This window comes from Pimephales promelas, chromosome 20, assembly GCF_988280905.1.
Source record: "Pimephales promelas chromosome 20, fPimPro1.hap1.1, whole genome shotgun sequence".
Taxonomy (NCBI): domain Eukaryota; kingdom Metazoa; phylum Chordata; class Actinopteri; order Cypriniformes; family Leuciscidae; genus Pimephales; species Pimephales promelas.
In genome coordinates, this window is record NC_142788.1 from 9,456,083 (window position 1) to 9,478,470 (window position 22,388).

General features: G+C 38.9%; 1 protein-coding gene and 1 pseudogene across 1 annotated transcript in view; both read right to left on the reverse strand.

Moving 5' to 3' along the window:
* The window catches only part of lgr6 (leucine-rich repeat containing G protein-coupled receptor 6), a 129,822-nt gene extending 124,928 nt beyond the window's left edge, over positions 1 to 4,894 (reverse strand). The window contains exon 1 of the mRNA XM_039689880.2: positions 3,749 to 4,894. Within this exon, the coding sequence (XP_039545814.2) occupies positions 3,749 to 3,942 (194 nt within the window). The 5' untranslated portion in view covers positions 3,943 to 4,894. The remainder of the gene's footprint in view (positions 1 to 3,748) is intronic.
* LOC148970542 (uncharacterized) lies at positions 4,187 to 17,314 on the reverse strand (annotated as a pseudogene).
* Positions 17,315 to 22,388: the final 5,074 nt, after the last annotated feature.

Genomic DNA, 22,388 nt, shown 5'->3' on the forward strand with positions numbered 1-22,388 from the left:
CCTTAAAAATACATTCTTTAACGTTACTCGTTCAACCATTTTGTAATCGTTTATTTACCTTGAGACACATAAAGCTTTTCCTTCCATTAAAACACAACAAAAATTCACAAAAGACATCAATTTTATTAGTTTGATGTAATCCAAATCTTTAGAATCCATAGTTGTTTGCAAGAAACTCCTAATTCAGCCTTTTATCCAGTCGTGATCGTCTCCATTCTCAGCAGCGACCGTACATGTCAAACCTCGCGCTGGTGATGAATTCAAATTCAAAAAATGCGCCCTTGAGAAGCGTTACGTCATGTTTTACGGCAGTGATATCAAACGTTCATTGGCTTTCCCTGCTTCGTCACAGATTGCGACATGAAGGACTGTGACGGTTGGTTAGTTTAGTTCATTTGAAATGGAGAAGCGCGAACCGAAGCCGGATTAACATTTTCATTGATTAGTAATTTAATTTCTGCTCTGTACTTCATACAAAACTATTACAATACTGCCAGAGAAGACTACAACGCTTCATCATGTGAACGGCTTTTCGTATCGGTTTTGACATTTTCGCAATGAATAAATTATTGTGATTATACTTGTCTGTTAGTTACGTTTTTCTTCATAATTGTAGTTTGTTACGTAGTTTTAAGGAATTGTTATGGGTAGGTTTAGGGGTAGGAGTAGGATTGGTGGCTCAAAATATATTTTAATGCTATATTGTTAATAAAACTGCCATTTGTCCATTACGTTTTATCCTTTTTTTATATTATGTATAAAATGGGTACGTTTAGGTTTGGGATTAGGGTTACGGGGTCTTACATTTATCTATAAAATGGTAAAAAGGGAAATTATACAGATATCTTTATGATATAGAATATACGTAAATAATTTACGTTTTGTAGCTGTAAAAACGTAATTACGTTTAAATGTTGCAGATACGTCTATATTATACGTTTCAGCATCTATCCAAACGTACTAAAATGTACGTTTTCTATCTTTGCAAAAACGTAAAATACCTACGTATTAACAATGAGACCAGGCTGAGCAATACACAACAGGTTCAATACAGCCTCAGCTGGGTCAAAATTGATGATATTCACAAACTCTCTGCCATTATTGTATATATCTCAGTGCATTGATGTATTGTGATAATATGCACTCGAAATATATCTGATGTCCTGCATCTTAATGCGTCAACACAGTAGGCTTTTTAGACATTGTACATCAAAAAAATATGAACCAATCACCAGTTAGTGTTTAGGAATGTTCAAAGGAGTGTTATCCATGTCAATATACATAACAGCAGTCTCTAACTTGTCCCTGTCTGAAGTGCCTCAATGTCCACTCCTGTTGAAACCAACAGAACCAAACAAAAACCAGTGCAAAAACAGACTGTCTCTGTGACAGACTTTTTCCGCGCCCCAGGGCACCTGTTGTCCCATATGGGCGATCGCTGCAGAGCGAGACAGGACAGGCATTTAATACTTGCAAAACGTCCAGCGCTGCTCCCTGCTTTCACACTGCTTTGCTTTTCGCTCTATGAACTGTTTTATCTCAATTGAATGTTAAACAAGACCTGCGATGTATAAAATGATGGTGGGGAGTATCTGATTGTCATGTGCAAAGAAAAATAAGCAATAAAAGCACAACATTAAAACATCTAGTGAGTATTAGAAGCAATGAACTGATCACATTGCTCATTGAATGTCGTTTTCTTAACAAGATGGCTAATGTAAAATATTTCAGATCCACTGGATGAGCAGTTTAAATAAAAATCAAAAAAATCAAATGCCAATAGAATCAGAACTTTGAGGGAAGTGTATTCTGAATTAAAAGAGGGAATTAGATGTGCAATCTGAAGTCCAAAGCTCAAATGGGGCAGCTGAGATGACATATTGGAGATTTAAGTACTGGTTGCTAGGCAACTTTACATCCCATAATTAAAAAAAAACAAGAAATAATGCAACGATCGGCCTTCATGCATTTAAATTTTGCCGAGTTTTCAGTAAAGGGATTAAAAGTTATAGCTGTTCAAAGTGAAATCATAATGAGTGCAAAAGCAAAAGATATCAGGCCAGAAAGCAGTTGCATGTTCTAATGCAAACACTTTTTTCTTGGTTTGTCTAAAAGTTTGACATGAAAAAAGACGACCGATGAATGAGCACTTTCAGTAAACGGCGTCAGAAGAACAGAGCCTTCTTGCAGAGCGGTCCCCGACGTACTTAAACACACACTTTGACATCTCAACAATGACACGCACATCAAAGCTCAGTCAATATTTACATCAATCTCCTCTCCTCCGGTGAAGAAAGAAAGAAAGAATTGCATTTGAAAGACTTCTGCTGGTCTGATCTACACAGGCTCATAATGAAACTTTGAAGGGAAAAAAGACTTTTCATGAAGTCCTTATGAAAATATGTGTGAAATCTGACCAATAGAAGATGCGCTAGTGAGATTGTTGTTAGGACGTGATCAGTCCTCGTTATATTAATAAGTTTAGCACAAAATGATCTGCAGTGTTTAATAAAAGTAGGAAATGTACTTCAAATATGAAACCGAAGTCATGTGATGTATTGCACAACGCAATAAAATTCTCTGCAACATTGGCAGGATTAAAAGAGATCCAATCCCATGCACTTGCAAATGTCTAGAGACAGGGCTCAAGACTTTTCAATATGTTTGAAAGGTTGCGGTACATGTGTTTGCAATCCAATTCCCAACCATGAGCTATGCTTCCTCCAAAGCCTGAAACACAACTCTCTCCAGTTATTGATTCACGTGAGCTGCACAACGTTTTATGAGCGAACATTTGAGTCCTCCTTTGCGTCATCATTCACAATCAGGGGACATATGGCATGCCTTAGCGATTAGCATGGACTTAAACCCAACAGGCTTCCAGCTGACATGGAGAAACCCAATACTGTACGGAGCGCCCCACTGCATCACTCTCCACACACGTTCCCATCAGATACCGCTGCACTGAGAACTGTCACAGGACACATGGGAAACGAGCATTGCTTTTCCCGTTTGGTAACCAACTGCACGCTCTTCGTGCAGAAAGTGTCCCGTTCGGTTTGCTAACGTGAGCCGAGTTTGCGTTACGGCTCTGATTGAAGGTGTGCGTCAACACCAATCGCTCAAGACGGATCACATGTATGTCATACATCCTTAACTGGAGGGTCGCGATCCAGAAATGGGTTGCAGGTCACAGGGAAAGCACAAAAACAGAACAACATCTAATCCCATATAATAGTTAGGATGGCATAAATACATAAAATTATAATGATTATATAGGAAGCGCTTTATTTTACAGTCCCCCATGTACATACTAGGTACTTATTATAACTGGGTAATAACCTAAAGCTATACCTTAACCCATGTATATTACCCAGTACTTGACACATGTCAAGTGCAACCATTATTTCAAATATAAGTCATGTTGTTTAGGTCTTTAAGCATGGTATTTCATCGGTCACTTCAGATGTCAGGCGGGCGCTTTTCCTCATAAACCATGAACAAGATAAAAAGCAAACATGTCAGGTGCACTTAGGATAAGCGTAAATGGAAAACCAAAATGTGACTTCTGAATGATCAATAAGATTGGCACTGTGTTGACGCAAAACCAGTTGTCAGAGTCTGTTATTAACCTTAAGCCTTTCATATCTCCTAAACAATAATTTCACAGCGTCCTTTCTAAAGATCTATTCGCAACACCTCGCTGTCTCAGCGAAATCAGGTGATGGAAGAGGTAGGGCGTACTCACAGGTAAGACGTCAAAGGGCTCAGGTCAGGTGGCACGCTGGATAGTCCCTGTTCGGAGCAGTCCACGATCAGTAGGATGCCATCCTCCTCACACTGGCACGCAGACGGGCACTGCTTAACAGGCACCGTGGCACCCGGCGGCCCGTGAGAATGGGCACATGAGACGGCATGCAGGATCAGTAACACCCCCAACATGACAATGACTCCAACTCTTGTCTTTCTGTGGATGGGCTGTGTGTCTCTCTCTCTCAGCTGTAGCTCTGTTTGTCTGTGGGTATGTGTCTGTCCTCTCTCAGCTCTCTGAAATGTTATCCTAAGCCTCGTCTCTGTAGATTTATTCTGTCACTTCAAACTCCCATGGGTGAATGAGTCAGTCAGGGGCTTACGCAGGTCTTCTCTCTCTCTCTCTCTCGTCTCATCTCACTTAGGAGACATTCACCTATTGTAGTGGAAGCTTGCAGCGCTCCTCTGATTGGCCGGAGCTTTTGGAGGGCGGAGCCGCCCGGCACAGCACTCCTCCTCCTTTCTCTCGCGCGCTCTTTCTGCCTCGGGCAGCTGGAGTGGATGGTTGGAAGAAAATTCTGAGAGGGACAGAATTTCACTGTGCCTTCTCATCACACCATCGCACAACCCTTCCCTCGTGATCGCTTTTCTGCGGCTGCTGAAACCCTGCAGGGTAAATTTAGCCGTCCGTCAAACGCTGACCACTTCTCCTGCTGTTGCTCCTTGTATAAATCACATGCAAATATTGTTTCGCTCCATTTCTCTTGGAGCAACGCTTACATGGTGTTTTATAACCCGAACAACAATAATTGAGTTAAGCTGCGGGCTCCCCTCAGCCAAACGAACTACAGATTTACTACTTCGCTGTCCCAGCTTGTACAGCGGGGTGTCTTTTCACCGCAAGAGGCATGAATGTCCTATACATTGCTTGCTCGGTGGGTCTCACTTTAACTAGTGGGAGCAACGGCGATAAATAGTGCCGTTTATTCATTTGGAAAAGTGGACAATGGAATTTGCCAGATCGCTAGGTGATAAATACTATCTGTTTACGTCTCGAAGGTTCATGGGAACTCCTGATCGATTGCCGTCAAGTGGCAACAGCTCAATTTGACCTAAACATCTCTGAAGATGTACCACAACATCCACGTTTCCAGGAAATGTCCGGGATATTTCCAGAAGCTGTGTAAGGCTTCCTTCAAGATGTGACTCCAAACATCTGCAGAACTCCTTAAGTACTGTCACTGTGGCCGTATTTATGTTTTAATTTGTGAATTGTTAGTAATATTTATGTCATTTGGATCATCTTCTACAACGCTAAGTTGGCATGGGTTTCTGGAAAGGTTCTTGCGTAGTAGTGCCCAAAGCACTATCCTCTCTTGTTCTGCTTCACTCTATTATATATTTTTTTAGCTTGTTTTTGTTATGTTCATGGGGGGTCTCGATTGTTAGCGTGACACATTTCCCTTTTTGTGAAACTGTGGCCAGTTTCAGAGAATCGAATAACATTACTTTGAGTGTGTCAGTTGTTTTGCATTAATCTTAGTCATCACATCTGTTTCAAAATCTTCCTTTCTTGGAGTCGATGCTTTTATGCTTTCAGCGTTACAGTCCAGCATGAGGATCTCCAGCGCTGCTCATTCATCTGTTTTAGAGTCATTCACAATGGGCTCAAATGAATTCCACTAATTCATTAAAATTCCTCAGCTGAGCCTATTTTCTGTGGAGCCTTTGTTACATTCCCTCAAAAAAAAGAAAGAACTGTAGTCATTGATGCACATTATGTCTGTATTATCCACACACACACACACACACACTCACCATCAAGAGCCCAATTCTCATGCAAACGTTCATTGCAGTTCAAATTGCTTTGCCTGAGGACAGCCTCAATATAGATCCACAAACATGCAATACTCCCCTCTCTCACGGTTTAATTTATGTCAGTTAAGTTGCCAGTCTTGTCATGCACAAAGTGATGAAATGTTAGAGATGCTGAATAAAAAAAAAAAATACTGCTTGCACTTTGTTATAGTTCTGTTATGCAATTACAATTACTGGTTAATAACTAGATAATAACTCTAAATCTACCCCTAAACCTAACCTTAACCTATCTAACCTTTTATTATCCAGTGCTTTCTTAGGTACTCTACAGTAAAATGAAGTGCAATCGAAATATTAAATAAATACAACATGATGATTGCCTGTACCCTAAGGAAAGTTTGCTCAGAAAACTTGAACCGGAAAAACATTTCTTAGGAGCAATACAAACAGTAATGAATGAGCTATAAAATGAATGTAAGATCATTTGCCATGGAGGAAAATGAGAAATGTGCAAGTTTTGATATTGAAAGATAAAGAGTTTTTATGAACAAACTTTACTTTGGGCACAGTGGAAACTTTGGAAACTTTAGATGATTATAAGGGTTTTTCACAAGTTTTAAAGTCTGCCAGTTTTCAATAATTGAATCCCTCACCAAAATTACATATTTAGAAGTTTTTACAAATTTCTTCATGCCTTAAAATAGCTTGAATGTAAATCTACCCTTTCCTCATTTAGTATATGTGGTTCAATGATTATGCAATATTGCCCCGCCTCCACACAGAGATCCACTCGTTGACGTCAGAAACAGTGATTTCAAACCGTGTTTAATTCACTGCAGTTTTAGAGAGAAAATACTCAGCAATGGTGTCGACTAATGCATTTGTACGTGGTTTGTCTTAAAGCGTATTAAAAGCACCACAAATACATAAAAACAACATTAAAAGCTTGATTTTCAAGTGGATGACTTTAAGTATACGTCTTTATTTATTTAATCTCATTGCTGTCTAGAAGAAACAATTGAAATATTAAAGATATCTATTTTTATTTGAGCAAAATCTGTAAAAATTAAAAGTTTAACTTTTCACTGCAAAAAATAATTTTATTAAACTTTCTTGTTTTTTTTTTTTTACTAAAATTATCTAAACATCCTTTAGACATTTTATGCATAAAATGGCACAATATATTTAAACTTGCATACATATCTTGCTTATGTAATTGTGTTTTAAAATTATATAAAAATTATTATTTAGGCTATGTGTTTATGTTTTCTTAACGATAGAAATCCTGCAAAATTTTGTCTCATTTATGCTTAATAATATATATATATATATATATATGAATGTTCTCTAAAAACAAGTTTTTATTTAGACCTATGTATTGTACTTGTCAAGTAAATCTTGGAAAACTGGATATTTTTACTGGAAAACTATCTAAAAAAAAATCATACTAGGAAAATATTGTTTTGCTGTGTTGAAAGGTTTGTGTTTTTCCCGTACACCATGAATGAAATCTGCTCTCACTATTTCTCCTGAAGAGCAAAACAGAAAGAACAAGCGATCCTGAAAAGCTCAGACGCTGAAAAGCAGGGATTTGTGAACAATGTGGCGGCAGTAAAGGAGAAGTTGAAAGTTAGACGTGCTGTCACCAAACACAGCTCTGCAAACAGTTCCCACCTCTGGGCACCTGCTCGCTGAGTCGGAGGCCAAAACAGGGTTGGGTTACCTATATGGCTGGAGATACAGGGACCGCTGGAAGATTTGCCCCATTCCCTGCCCCTGAAGATCAAAGGCCTACACTCCCCTCTCAATCCCATATCCACCCACACACACTCTATCCAAGCATCGGCAATCTTTTAAGGCACAAAAGGGAAGCAGTTACCTGGCTCTCACCTGTCTGAATCTGCCACAGGTTATTCGAGCTCCGTCAAGCACGGAAGTCCATTCAGCGGCTGCCTGATGAGAGGGAGAAACTGGAGACCTGGTTCTACCCACTTACCGAGGCTGGGAACAGACAATTACGGGTGAACGCAGTCATATCTGGCTGCTATGACCACCTGCTCGGTTCACTTGAGGAAACGTCTCAGAATAAAAGCAAACGTCTCAGAAAAAAAAAAAAAAAACTCTCAATACTTCTAAGCCTTGACCTTGCTGTGCAACATTCTGGTTAAAATGTGGCAATGGTGATCAAAATGCTACAATGTATGATTTTAAACTATAAAAGGGTTTTTAGTGGGCTTCCTTCCCAGATTGGAAAAAAAATAAAAAATCTCCATGTTCCTGAACAACACTTCCCAGTAGTATCAGCCATTCCATTGCAAAGGTGTTCTGGGTGGTGTTGCTAAGGAGTTCTGGGTAGTTGCCTGGCCTTTCTTAATATGAGCCATTCCATTGCAAAGGTGTTCTGGATGGTTGCTAGGGTGTTGCTAAGGAGTTCTGTGTAGTTGCCTGGCCTTTCTTAGTATGAGCCATTCCATTGCAAAGGTGTTCTGGGTGGTTGCTAGGGTGTTGCTAAGGAGTTCTGGGTAATTGAATGGCCTTTCTCAGTATCCATTCCATTGCAAAGGTGTTCTGGGTGGTTGCTAGGGTGTTGCTAAGGAGTTCTGGGTAGTTGCCTGGCCTTTCTTAGTATCAGCCATTCCATTGCAAAGGTGTTCTGGGTGGTTGCTAGGGTGTTGCTAAGGAGTTCTGGGTAGTTGAATGGCCTTTCTCACTATCCATTCCATTATAAAGGTGTTCTGGGTGGTTGCTAGGGTGTTGCTAAGGAGTTCTGGGTAGTTGCCTGGCCTTTCCGATGAGCTGGATAATAACCAGAAACTGGATAAAGCCTATGTCAAAAGACTTTTTTTTTACTTATACAAAATGTTTTTGTTATATTTAAGCAAAATCACATGAGTAGAGTGCTGTACGTTGTTGCGAATAGCAGCACAACTGTGAGTTTGATGAATATGTACAACCGTTTTAATAGTTACAGTAAAGGCAGGGTAGGCGATTTTTTTCCAGAAACTTTTTTTGGTTCAAAGTCTCTTCAGATAATGATAGCAATCACTTTGCAAAGTAGTCTAAATTTATATATATATATATATCTCATCTGTGGAAGGGTAAGGACCATAAAATGCTCATCTAATCACTGCATTCAGTCTGAATGTCCTACCAGCCTGACAACTTGTGTATATTAAAGGATTAGTTCACTTTTGAAAAAACTTTTGCTGATAATTTACTCACCCCCATGTCATCCAAGATATCCATGTCTTTCTTTCCTCAGTCGAAAAGAAATTAAGGTTTTTTGATGAAAACATTCCAGGATTTTTCTCCATATAATGCACTTCAATGGGAACCAGACGGTCCAAGGTCGAAAAGACAGTTAATAACAGTTTCAGATGCAGCTTCAAATGTCTTTAAACGACACCAGACGATGAATAAGGGTCTTATCATGCGAAACGATCGGTTATTTCAAAACTTATTCCAAAAATGTAACTTTTCTAAGGACAGATGCTAGCCTTGCTCTATTCTGTGAGGCGCGTTTGTAACGTCACATAATACGTAATTACGTTCAAAAGGTCACGGGCGCCGTAAGTACAGAGTCAGTGTTTACAAGTTGAACGCATAGGTTGAACGTGCAAACTAACTCAAACGCCGTTTACAAAAAAATTTATTAAAAGGTAAAACAACGATGTCGGACGATTTTGATTCTGTACTTCTGGCTACGTCTTTGAGTTTTAGTTTAGTTTTTATTCTAGACGCACTTTTATTAGACATCTCCATTAGACTTGGAATGCTGGTGAAGACATTAATCTTTGACCCTGCACATGGGTTCATGTCCCAGAATTTTTACCCCAAAGACAGCGAGCTGAATTCATGTTGGCTCACTTGTGAGAATCACATTTGACAATATAAAATACAGTCAGCTAGTATACATGATAACACACACACACAAGTCAGAGCCTGCCAGGGTGAACAGAGGAAAGAAAATGATCTTATTTTGATTCTATTTTAAGTCTTGCCATTGGCACTCCAATTAAAGAAGCAAAGGTATGGGGGGCAATTTAAATGGCAATAAATAAGGATAAATTATCGATCGTCTCAAATTTGATTGCTTCAATTATTTCCAGGCAAAGACTTGTTGCATGTGTTACTTTGGGACAAGCCAGGCTAAACTCTTCCAACGTCTCTGCATCACTTTCAAAATGTGGAAGTAAATATTAAAAATAGTTCCTGTAGTACTCTATGCTATTTCTGCTGCAAGGACTCAACTTGACCATTTCCAATGTTACGAATGAACAGTTCAAATTCACGGCTGCCATCGTTTGGCATATTTTAAAGGGTTCCTTGATTATGATTTCACTTTTTTAACTTTCGTTAGTGTGTTATGTTCCTATTTGAGGACTACAACAAACGGCTGGTAGGGACTACAACGAGATTCTTTGGTGACATCACAAACCCTAACATTTACATAAACCCACAACGAAAGGGGGTGAGGCCATGTTGGGCTGCTTTAGAGAAGAGGAAGAGTCGTTGTTGCTGTTTTTTACACCCGGTAAAAAGTTTGTCCTAAGACTGAAGGACTTTGTACGCACAAACTTCTCCTGAAAGATGGAGCCATTCTCATTTTGTCGAGACACAATCTGTTGTTTTTTGGATCACAACTTGTATCTATGTCTTATTATTTTTGTAGTTCTGTTTTCTATTAACAGTTCCAATAATTAGTGATGTAGTACTCGAATCTGGTCTCGGACTCGATTTCTGCTTTCTCGGACTCGTCTCGGACTTGTTCCTTCAAAGACTCTGTCTCGACTTGGACCCGACCCTTCAAAGACTTGGTCTCGACTCGAACTCACCGTTCAAAGACTCAGTCTTGACTTGGACTCGACCCTTCAAAGACTTGGTGTCGACTCGGACTCGACCCTTCAAAGACTCGGACTTGACTCAGACTCACCCTTAAAAGACTCGGTCTCGACTCTGATTCACCCTTCAAAGACTCGGACTTGACTCAGACTCACCCTTAAAAGACTCGGCCTCGACTCGGACTCACCCTTCAGACTCGGTCTCGACTCGGACTCGACCCTTCAAAGACTTGGTCTTGACTCAGACTCGACTCTTCAAAGACTCGGTCTTGACTTGGACTCACCCTTCAAAGACTCGGCCTTGACTCGGACTCGACCCTTCAAAGACTCAGTCTTGACTCGGACTCACCCTTCAAAGACTCGGCCTTGACTCGGACTCGACCCTTCAAAGACTCGGTCTTGACTTGGACTCGACAGTATTTGAAAATCAACGGACTCGGTCTCGACTTGGACTCGACCCTTCGAAGACTCGGTCTCAACTCGGACTCACCCTTCAAAGACTCGGACTTGACTCAGACTCACCCTTCAAAGACTCGGTCTCGACTCGGATTCACCCTTCAAAGACTCGGTCTCGACTCGGACTCGACCCTTCAAAGACTCGGTCTTGACTCGGACTCACCCTTCAAAGACTCGGCCTTGACTCAGACTCAACCCTTCAAACACTCGGTCTTGACTCGGACTCGACAGTATTTGAAAATCAACGGACTCGGTCTCGACTTGGACTCGACCCTTCAAAGACTCGGTCTCAACTCGGACTCACCCTTCAAAGACTCGGTCTTGACTCAGGCTCGACCCTTCAAAGACTCGGTCTTGACTCAGACTCACCCTTCAAAGACTCTGTCTTGACTCGGATTCACCCTTCAAAGACTCGGTCTGGACTCGGGATCACCCTTCAAAGACTCTGCCTTGACTCGGACTTGACCCTTCAAAGACTCAGTCTTGACTCGGACTCGACTGTATTTTAAAACCAACGGACTCGGTCTCGACTCGGACTCGACCCTTCAAAGACTCAGTCTCGACTCGGACTTGACCCTTCAAAGACTCAGTCTTGACTCGGACTCGACTGTATTTTAAAACCAACGGACTCGGTCTCGACTCGGACTCGACCCTTCAAAGACTCAGTCTCGACTCGGACTCGACCCTTCAAAGACTCAGTCTCGACTCGGACTTGACCCTTCAAAGGCTTGGTCTCGACTCAGATTCGACCCTTCAAAGACTCGGTCTCAACTCGGGATCATCCTTCAAAGACTCGGTCTTGACTCAGACTTGACCCTTCAAAGACTCAGTCTTGACTCGGACTCGACTGTATTTGAAAACCAATGGACTCTGTCTCGGCTCGGACTCGACCCTTCAAAGACTCGGCCTCGACTCAGACTCACCCTTCAAAGACTCGGCCTCGACTCGGACTCGACCCTTCAAAGACTCGGTCTTGTCTCGGACTCGACAGTATTTGAAAATCAACGGACTCGGTCTCGACTTTGACTCGAACCTTCAAAGACTCGGTCTCGACTCGGACTTGACCCTTCAAAGACTCGGTCTCGACTCGGACTCGACCCTTCAAAGACTCGGTCTCGACTCAGACTCACCCTTCAAAGACTTGGTCTCGACTCGGACTTGAACCTTCAAAGACTCTGTCTCGACTCGGACTCACCCTTCAAAGACTCGGTGTTGAAAAACCAACGGACTCGTCTTGACTCGGACTCGGCATAGGCGGTCTCATCCCCATCACTGCCAATTATAAGCTTTATGTAGTTGCCATGATGTGAACGAGGCTTTTCCTCCACTAGCCTGCTATAACTAACATTACAGCATTGATGTAGTTTTTACTTTAGTTTTTGTAAGCTCTTGCTGTTGTATGATCGTTCACCGCCCCTTAGGGAAATTATCCACGATTTTGTGACCGATTAGTGTTTGTATTACCATAGTTTCCCGACAAATATTATTCAATGGTGGCTAACATTGTATCTTTATTAGAAAATAACAACAACAACAAAAAAATGTGTGCAATGGTATTTGTTGCGTGGTATATTCCATGCACTACTTAAAAAATAGTCAGGAGTACTCTAGTTCTCCATTCTGAACAGTATATGTACATATAGGTGTTTCTGTGATGGAAATTTAGCCTACAATAGTTATCTTTTCACGACCGCACAGTGAAACGAGAGGACTGAGATGAGACAGCACTTGAGCTTTGTTTGGATTCATGCAACAGATATGTACACCAACAGAGGGGGAGAGAGAGAGAGACACATTACTTTTCAGTAAGTGATGATTGTATCTGGCATGCGAGTGATTACAGCTCAGGTGGAATGTTATCATTGCCCGATAATATTTTACTGTCTCCATTTGAGTTCAGCCAACCAGAAACAGAGAAAAATGATTGACCTGAAAAGGAGAAGGTGTTTGTGTCCATAAAGGTGTGTGCGAGAAAGAGGGACTTCTTTATCTCTTTCAACAATAAGACAAGCAGATGAGATGCTTTGTCATTTCAATGATGACAAATCAAAAATGTGTTCATTTAAAGGCATTCCTTCCCTGAGTGTTTGTGTAATTCAAGAATAATGTGTAATAAATAACATCAATGTTGCATATATTAAAAGACGGTAAAATATGTGTGGATGTTCTGGTAGCGGTTCTGTAATATGACTGCTTTCTTGTGTGCTTGCTTGTACAACTTCACAGTTTTTATTTAAAATAATATCCTAGAGCGCCTCCTAGAGAAAAAGGTAAAGCATGACACTGAAATACAATTGATAGCAAATACATTGAAACATTTACAACTATTCATTATTAAATCTTTTCCTTAAAACTAAAAAATATATAATGTCTTAACACCTCCATGACTATTTCTATAGTTATCAGCATTAAATACGTTTTTCTATTAAGCACCTTGAAGTCCTCAAAGGGATAGTCCACCCAAAAATGAAAACAACACTCCGTGTTGTTTCTGTATGTTTTGTATGTTTGTGACACATGTCATTAAGTGTCATTCGCTCATTTATGACATTTTTAATGCAAATATGACACTGTTTGAGATGTCTTTGTTATAACATCTTGACATAAACCAATACATCATACGTAACCTGCCTGTGTCTTTGTCATGACAACTTGACATTACTAAGACAACACAACCAGTCATAAACATGACATAGCAGATTAATTACCAAACTTAATAAACCACTTAGATTTATGGGTTAACATTACATTAAACTGTCAGGTGGTTGGTTTTGACATTGGCTGTCATGAAGCCATTATAACTTTTTAATGACAAATTCAATTAGTACCACTGTAGTTGAGGTCACGAAAAATATTCATGTCACAGTTATAATGCCATATGACAGCCAGTCAAAGCCAACCACATGACAGTTTAACTTCATTTAATGTCAAGTTGTCATGACAAAGACACCGACAGGTTATGATGTTATAGTTTATGTCAAGATGTCATAACAAAGACATCTTAAACAATGTCATATTTGCATTCAAAATGTCATTATTGAGCGAAAGACACTTAATGACAGTTGTGATAAACAGGCATAAACCCTACTTCATATTTAAGATATAATGTCATGTCATGGTAATGAAGGTGTCATGTCACTCTTATGCACACCCCTTCAAGTAAAGTGTTTCCATTTTCCATTTTTCATGAAAAAATTTTACAATTTTAAATCTCATTTTGTTTTCCACTGAAGAATGAAAGTCAGGCATGGGGTGACATGAGGATAAGTAAATGATGCCTAAATTTTTCATTTTTAGGTCAATTTCAATTACACCTTTAAAAACATCAGATCTCTGTTCACCATAATGTGTTCACACTTGAGCTTTCTACACATTGGAGATTATTGTTATAGATGTTATGTCTTTTTTTTCAGCCATGGTCATCTTCAGGTTAGTATAGCTATGTATACACTCTAAAAAATGCTGGGTTGTTTTAACTCTTTGGGTCAAATATGGACAAACCCAAACACTGGATTAAAAATGCAATTTAAAAATGTAACCCAATGGCTGGGTGTGTCCATATTTTTTAGAGTGTATATATGCAGGAGCAGGTGGATCCAGTGTTTGTAATCAATAGCTCCCTCTTGTGGTAGATGACTGCATTTTGGTAACATAAAATATCACAATTGAGATTTAGTTAAAAGAATACGTCACTACTTGTAATGGCTGTCAGTGGAGATCCACAGCATGGGATAACTTGACCATGCAAATCTGACAGATCTTGACCCATTGGGCTTTGTATTTAACAAGGTTTATGGATTGTTTTGGTTAGCATTGTCCAGTTAGCATTGTCCTGCTGGTAGATGGCCTAACTACACCATTGTTCAGGCAAATGATTGTAGTGCTGTCTACCAGTGGCATGATCTGTTTAAGGGCTGGAAAGTGTTTTTAAAACCTGTTTGGATGCAGTCATTATTTTGCTAATGGAACAGAAACAACTTAATAAATACAGTTGATTTTTGATTTTTAAAAAGACCATTTCAATTTAGAAAATCCATGAAATTTGTGGAATATTTTGAAGGAAACTGCATAAATATATATGAACGTTCACTGGAAACGTATCATTGCCCATATGCCTTTACTCTCCAGAATTAGGGTTTGCTGTTGATCACAAGGTTGACGGCAAATAATGAACAAATGATTGCTAACACCAGATGGAGAATGAGATTATAACCAGAGGGACTACAGTACAGTGTCATAACAAAGCAGTTAGTGTGTGTGTGTGTGTGTGTGTGTGTGTGTGTGTGTGTGTGTTATACTTCACACCTCGTACCGTGGGTCTGTTCTGATATCTGTGGTTTTAAGCTAGCCCTGCATTATACACTTGAAGGCTTTCTCCTGTATCTTATCTTTCCCATTTGAGAAAACATGATTTACATTCATGTATGTTCTACTGAGCTACAGATAAAACGGGCTTTGTTTGTCTTGAGAGGTTTATTGCCTTTGGATACTCGCTGGGAAAGTTGTGTCCCGTGGGATAACAGTACTGGATCCGTAGGGCTTGATGTTTGATCACCAACATTCTTAGTCCTAAATCATTTTTGGGATAAGGGATACTATACTGTATAAGATCATAGATCGCAGGGGACAAACATTAGGAAAGCTTTGTGTTTCAAATTAAATTCAGTTTGCCTTAATTTGTCTGGGATCGTTAACTTTTATGACAGGTGTGGGTTGTCAGTACACTAGAGTTATAGTCTTGCATGTGTCATAGATCAGTATTATAACGCTGCAATAATCAGTAGTCAGATGAACTTGGCGTTTGAAGGGAAGTGTTTTCCCAGCTTTATTGTGGACATTTGTGAAACTGTTTTGCTGCATGTGCAGATTATGATTAATCTGCCGTTATGGTTGAGTAGCAGACTGAGAGCAGATGAGTAGTATCAAATTCTATATTTTACTATAGAGCTGCTTTATAATGAAATAGACAGTTACTGCAAACCTCTGAGCCTTCATTGGTTTAGAGGCTATTGTTTTTCTTAATACTTTTATTCATTAAGGATGCATTAAATTGATCAAATTAGATTTAACACATTTTTAATGTTTCAAACTATTTCTGTTTCAAATATGTTCTTTCACCTTTTTAAAAATGGTACATTTTTGCTGCCTCAAATGTTTTGTAAAATCAGCTTGGTTGTACAAGTCATTTCAACTTAAAAAAAACACATTAAACTCACATTAAAATATAGAGCTGGATGTTTACAGAGAAGAAAATGTTTCATTAAAAAATAACCTTTAATTTTTGCAAGAGAGAATGTCTGATTTGTATGTTTTGTTGATGGATGGATGGATGGATGGGTGGGTGAATGGATGGATGGGTGAGTGAATGGGTACATATTGCTAGATATATGTTTTGATGATGGATGGATGGGTGGGTAGGTGGATGGGTGAATGGATGGATGGGTGGGTGGATGGGTGTATAGGTATTGCTAGATATATGTTGTGTTGATGGATGGATGGATGGATGGATGGGTGGGTGAATGGATGGAAGGGTGGGTGGGTGTATGGATAGATGGATGGGTGGGTGGATGGATGGGTGGGTGTATGGATAGATGGATGGGTGGATGGATGGATGGATGGCTGGGTGGGTGGATGGGTGTATGGGTGGGTGGATGGATGGGTGTATGGATGGGTGGGTGAATGGATGGAAGGGTGGGTGGGTGTATGGATAGATTGATGGGTGGGTGGATGGATGGATGGATGGAATGGGTGTATGGGTGGGTGGATGGATGGGTGTATGGATGGGTGGGTAAATGGATGGAAGGGTGGGTGGGTGTATGGATAGATTGATGGGTGGGTGGATGGATGGATGGGTGGGTGGATGGGTGTATGGGTGGGTGTATGGATAGATTGATGGATGGATGGATGGATGGGTGGGTGTATGGATAGATGGATGGATGGATGGATGGATGGATGGATGGGTGTATGGATAGATTGATGGGTGGGTGGATGGATGGATGGATGGATGGATGGATGGATGGATGGATGGATGGGTGGGTGTATGGGTGGGTGTATGGGTGGGTGTATGGATAGATTGATGGGTGGGTGGATGGATGGATGGGTGGGTGGATGGGTGTATGGGTGGGTGTATGGATAGATTGATGGGTGGGTGGATGGATGGGTGGGTGTATGGATAGATGGATGGATGGATGGATGGATGGGTGGGTGGGTGGATGGGTGTATGGGTGGGTGGATGGATGGATGGATGGGTGGATGGGTGGGTGGGTGTATGGATGGATGGATGGATGGGTGGATGGATGGATGGATGGATGGATGGCTGGGTGGGTGGATGGGTGTATGGGTGGGTGGATGGAAGGGTGGATGGGTGGGTGGATGGATGGGTGGGTGGATGGATGGATAATGGATGGATAAGTGGAGGGGTGTATGGATGGGTGGATGGGTGGATGGATGGATGGATGGATGGGTGTATGAATGGATGGATGGATGGATGTGGATTGATTGATTGATTGATTGATTGATTGATTGATTGATTGATTGATTGATTGATTGATTGATTGATTGATTGATTGATAACTTCTGTAAGCTCTTTCTTTATTGTGGCCAACATAATCTAAACCAAGAAGTGCCAAACTGATATCTGTTATTACATATTGCTTTTTATATACATATTGACTAGTCTGCAGGTATGCCAAGTCTATGCTGTTAAATCCAGTGTAAATGCAAAGGTTAATCTTTACAATTGTATATACTAGGGGTGTAACAATGCCCTCATGTCACAATTCGATAAATATCACAATACTGAACTCACAATATTATTGTGATACTCCAAGACATATGATAAAATGTACAGTTGATTAAAATGCTAAATGTGATATTACATTGTATGTGTAAATGAATAGGCTTGTACTTGGGGCTGAAACCCCAAATGTATAGGACAATAGAGACACCAGAATAAAAATATTCATGAATCTTAAGCTGACTTATTGGAGAATTAGAACTATTGCAGAAGAATATTGCACTCTTTCACTGACTAGATATATTTAAAAAAATTTAACTTTTAACTGTAACATCAGAAATTTGGCATTATAAGGACCCACAAATATCCCCCCATTGCATTATTATAGCTGCATTATATCCAACATTATATATAGTAGTCTAATGTGCTAAAACTAAACCTCATTTTTTCTTATTTTGGGTGAACCATACACAATACATAAAGTCACTATCCATGCTACTGTTGCATTTTTGTTCTGCGATATAATTGTGACACGATACATTGTTACACCCCTATACTGTATGGTAATTTAAAAATCACCCCTGACTGAAGCATGCATTAGGGTTTGTTTATGCTCAGCAATATTTGTTCAGTGATTGAAACTGTCCATACCACCATGCCTGTGGGCCTTTGGGGGAATTTCCCGGCAAACCTCTATCTACCTGTAGCTGATTTGCTTATAGTTTGCTATGTGTGAATTCGGTTGGGGATTCTTTCTAAACCGTAAAGTACACCTGCACTATGACTCAATTACCCATACGTTTTTCCAACCAGCTAAGAACTGGGACACGAAAGCACCCGAACCCCCACCAAATGCCTCTTCAAAATACACAAAGTACAGTACAGCTTGATAAAGCCTTGTTTGTATATCAGAGAGATAAAGATATATTTGCATACTTGAGTACACAAGTACAGTCAAACAGACACCACTTCTGAAAAACAAGAAGAGATGTTTATCTTGCTCAGAAAAAAATATCATTTGAATAACTTATTTTTACGATAACAATAATGTATTACATTTTAGTTTAATCCATTACTTTGGGATTCATTACGAACAATAAGCATGAACATTAAAAGCATTATGCAAGAAAAAAAAGAATATACTGTAATGATAATAATAAAATAAAGTAAATAATCCATTCAATATCGTAACTGCACTTGGTACAAATGATTGAAGATTTGTAATGCAATTGACAGTAATATAATTAATTATTTAACAATAACAATTGTGTAAGACTAAAAGTCTACACCAAATGGAAAAAAAAAAAACATATCAAATATACTAACATCTGCTTTTATACTGAAAATCATTGCCTTAAGACACATTACATCATTAGTTCATTCCTACAGTATGCCGTGTTTCTTTGCCTTGTATGACTAACTATTAATAGAAGCCTGCAGTTATTTTTAGAAAACACTTTCCTCATTCCTGTCAAGGTTAGTTGAACTCTATGTAGCTTTCAGTCCAACAACAACACACCTCAGAAGAATTAACAAAATAAACAACTTGATTTGATTGATTTATTGGTTTTATTGATTGTCTATTCATTAATTATTTATTTAGTAGTTATTTAGGTAACACTTTATTTCGATGGTCCACTTTAGACATTCTTCTAAGTAAATGTAACTTTACATGTCAACTAACTCTCATTGTATAAGTAGACTATCTGCTTAATATCTGCAAACACTTTATTTTGATGCTCCTCCAACCAGTGATGGGTAGTAACTGATTACATGGAATCTGTATTACGTAATTAAATTAAGTTATTGATATTAAATTTTTTAAATATTTACAGTCAGACAACACACTGTGAAAAATAATATGATCAATAAGTTATGACAACATACATGCTTTAACTCATCAAAATAAGATTCAACTATTTTTAAGTCAGTTTAATGTAATTTAAGTTGAAATGACCTCAACATTCAAGTTGAAATGCTATTTTATGCATAATGAGTTTTTTACACTGTTAAAGAGTTGGATTTCCATGCTAAACCAAAATGGACAAAATTTAAGTTGTACGTCTGATTGAGTATTTCTGTGCCAAAAATACACCTTCCTGTTTGTCACAAACTTCGTACAGTTTTTTTTTTTTTTTTTTTTTTGAGTATGGGCGTGTGTGACGTCAGATGCACCGGAATTTTCTTATACAGGTCCTAAGGGCACTTCTCCTGGAAGGGCACACGCACCTGTAAGCTAGAGCGACAGAGTGAAAACATGCCCATCAAAGCGTTGTGCTCGGCTTTGGGAGTTACTATGCATGCATGTAATTACATCCTATTACAGAAATATAATGCCTAAAATGTTATGTAATGATCCCCAAAGTTTATAAATGAAGGTGAAGGAATAACGAGTAAAATCTCTTATGTAGACGGTGTTAAAGTATATTTAGTAAGCTAATTGTATGCTAGCATATTAAGTCTTACAAACTCCAACTTTACACATTATAATACATTTCAAGACAGAAGTAACCGGTTCTATTTCTTGGCAGCAAACGTTTTCCGCCTCAGTCGGCATCAAACTACACTTCCCACATATACGTACTTTAAAAAAGGAAAAAAAAAAAATACTATGACATAAAGTGAAAATTAGTCTGGGCGATATGGAAAAAATATCATATCACGATTTTTTTAGGAAAATCACGATCACGATTTTTTATCACGATTCTTTTTCAAGTTGGTTTTAATATTTTGCAAGTGGCTGTTCATTACAGCCAAATTAATGTCGCTATGTTAAAAACAAAGCCTTAGGTAACAAAAGAAAAAAGAAAGCCACACATTTAGGCCAGTGGCGAAGATAAAAATCTTTGTCATTATTTTCTTTGTTATTAAAAAAATAAGACAAGATAAACATTACACAAATTAATATTCATATTAAATAAATAGTGCTTTATTTTTTCAGATGCAGTATAGGTGTATTTAGCAGTAGCATTGAAGTAATTAAATGAACAAATATGAAATTAAAACACTACATAGATTCACTGAATAAATTGATTCTTATTAAAGATATATTAAAGTTCTCAGTCAGAGAGTGACTGAGAACGTTTTTTTTTTTTTGTTTTTTTTTTTTTTTATTAACACTAAAGGGATAGTTCCATCAAAAATGAAAATTGTCTTAATTTACTCTCTCAAGATGTTTTAAACCCGAATAAGTTTCTTTCTTCTGTTGAAAATAAAAGTTATTTTGAATAATGTGGGTAACCGAACAGTTGCTGGTCTCCTTATAGTTTTTTTTATATGTTCTCTCCTGGAAGTTAATGGGGACCAGCAACTGTTTGGTTACCCACATCAAAAAAAAAAAAATTGTCTTTTGTGTTCAGCACAAGAAAGAAATTAATACAGGTTTGGAACAACATTAGAGTGAGTAAATAATGACGGATTTTTTTTTTTTTTTTTTTTTTGTGAACTATCCCTTTAAGGACAAGCGGCAGTACTATTTATTGCTTTTAGACCAGCACGCAACGCGTTTAATATAGACGCATATTACATCAGATATTCTCTCAAATGTTTGCTTTCACTTTAGACATAGCCTGTTTATGTAAACATTGTGTGTATTTAACAGTATTAGCTTAATAAGACTCGAGAGATAACTTAGTCCAGTATTCAGGCGCTGTTTGACAGACTTCTAGTGCATGTGAGCATCGGGGATTATGCGGTCAGGAAAGCGCACGTTAGAACAGCGCATCAGCGCGTGAATTAAATGTTTAACCGGCAAGGCTTATGCAAATAATGAACTTTTGTGAATTGCAGTGTCCCGTACCTATTCCTTAACGTGTGATCATGTGTAGGCTACGTCGCGTTGTACAGTTGAGAGACGGAGGCGCCGGATCTGAACTGATAGAATGCACTGTAACACGATACTACGATATTTCTTCAAAAGCAGATCGTGGAGACATTTTAATCGTCCACGATTAGCAAATGTAAGTTATACAGTTCCAATACACACCACATAGAGACATCCTGCTGTATTGTTGCTGCTGCTGCTCGTCTTCAGTTTCAGCCTCGGGATCTGATTCGTGATCAAAAGTATACAGTATGGCTGAATCTGATTGTTTGCCACGGTTTGTTTTGGGATGTCAGAGCTTCCACATGCCAGATTCTACTAAATCCAGTTTCCCGCCTCCATGGTTGCTATAGAGTCAAAACAAAGCAACACCTTGGCAAACACGTAAAAAACAATCATGTGTAAATTATGCAATCCAAACGTTGCTAGTAACCTGAGGTCATGCTTCATTTGACAGCTATTGAATCAGAGTCTTCAAGTATTTGCTGCATAAGCTATTCTTTGAATTACAAAAATGAAACAACTTTCTGGCTGGCAAAATCTGGAAATTCACAAATTGAATTCATGTTTAGGGTTCACATTCAGTCCACTTTTATTCTAATCCACTGATTCAAAAAATCTTTTAAAATGTCCTTACTAAAAAAGCATATTTTTAGCTTATATCCATTCAGAAGGTCTTCCAAGTTGGTAGAAAAATTTCACAGACAGACCAGTGCTGTAAAATAGTAGTTGTTTGAACTTTGAAAAGTAAGATTTGTGCTGACTTAAAATTTTAAGTCTAGTCAACTTGAAATGTGACATTGTACTTAGTGACAACTGGGATATTTGAGTGGACTGAACTTAAAATTGCATTACAGAAATCATTTTTAAGCATTGCAACAATCTAATTGTCAGGATAACACTTTTGAAAAAAAGGTTTGAAGGATTCAGAATGACTTTAAATGAAGCTTTCGTAGGACAGCAG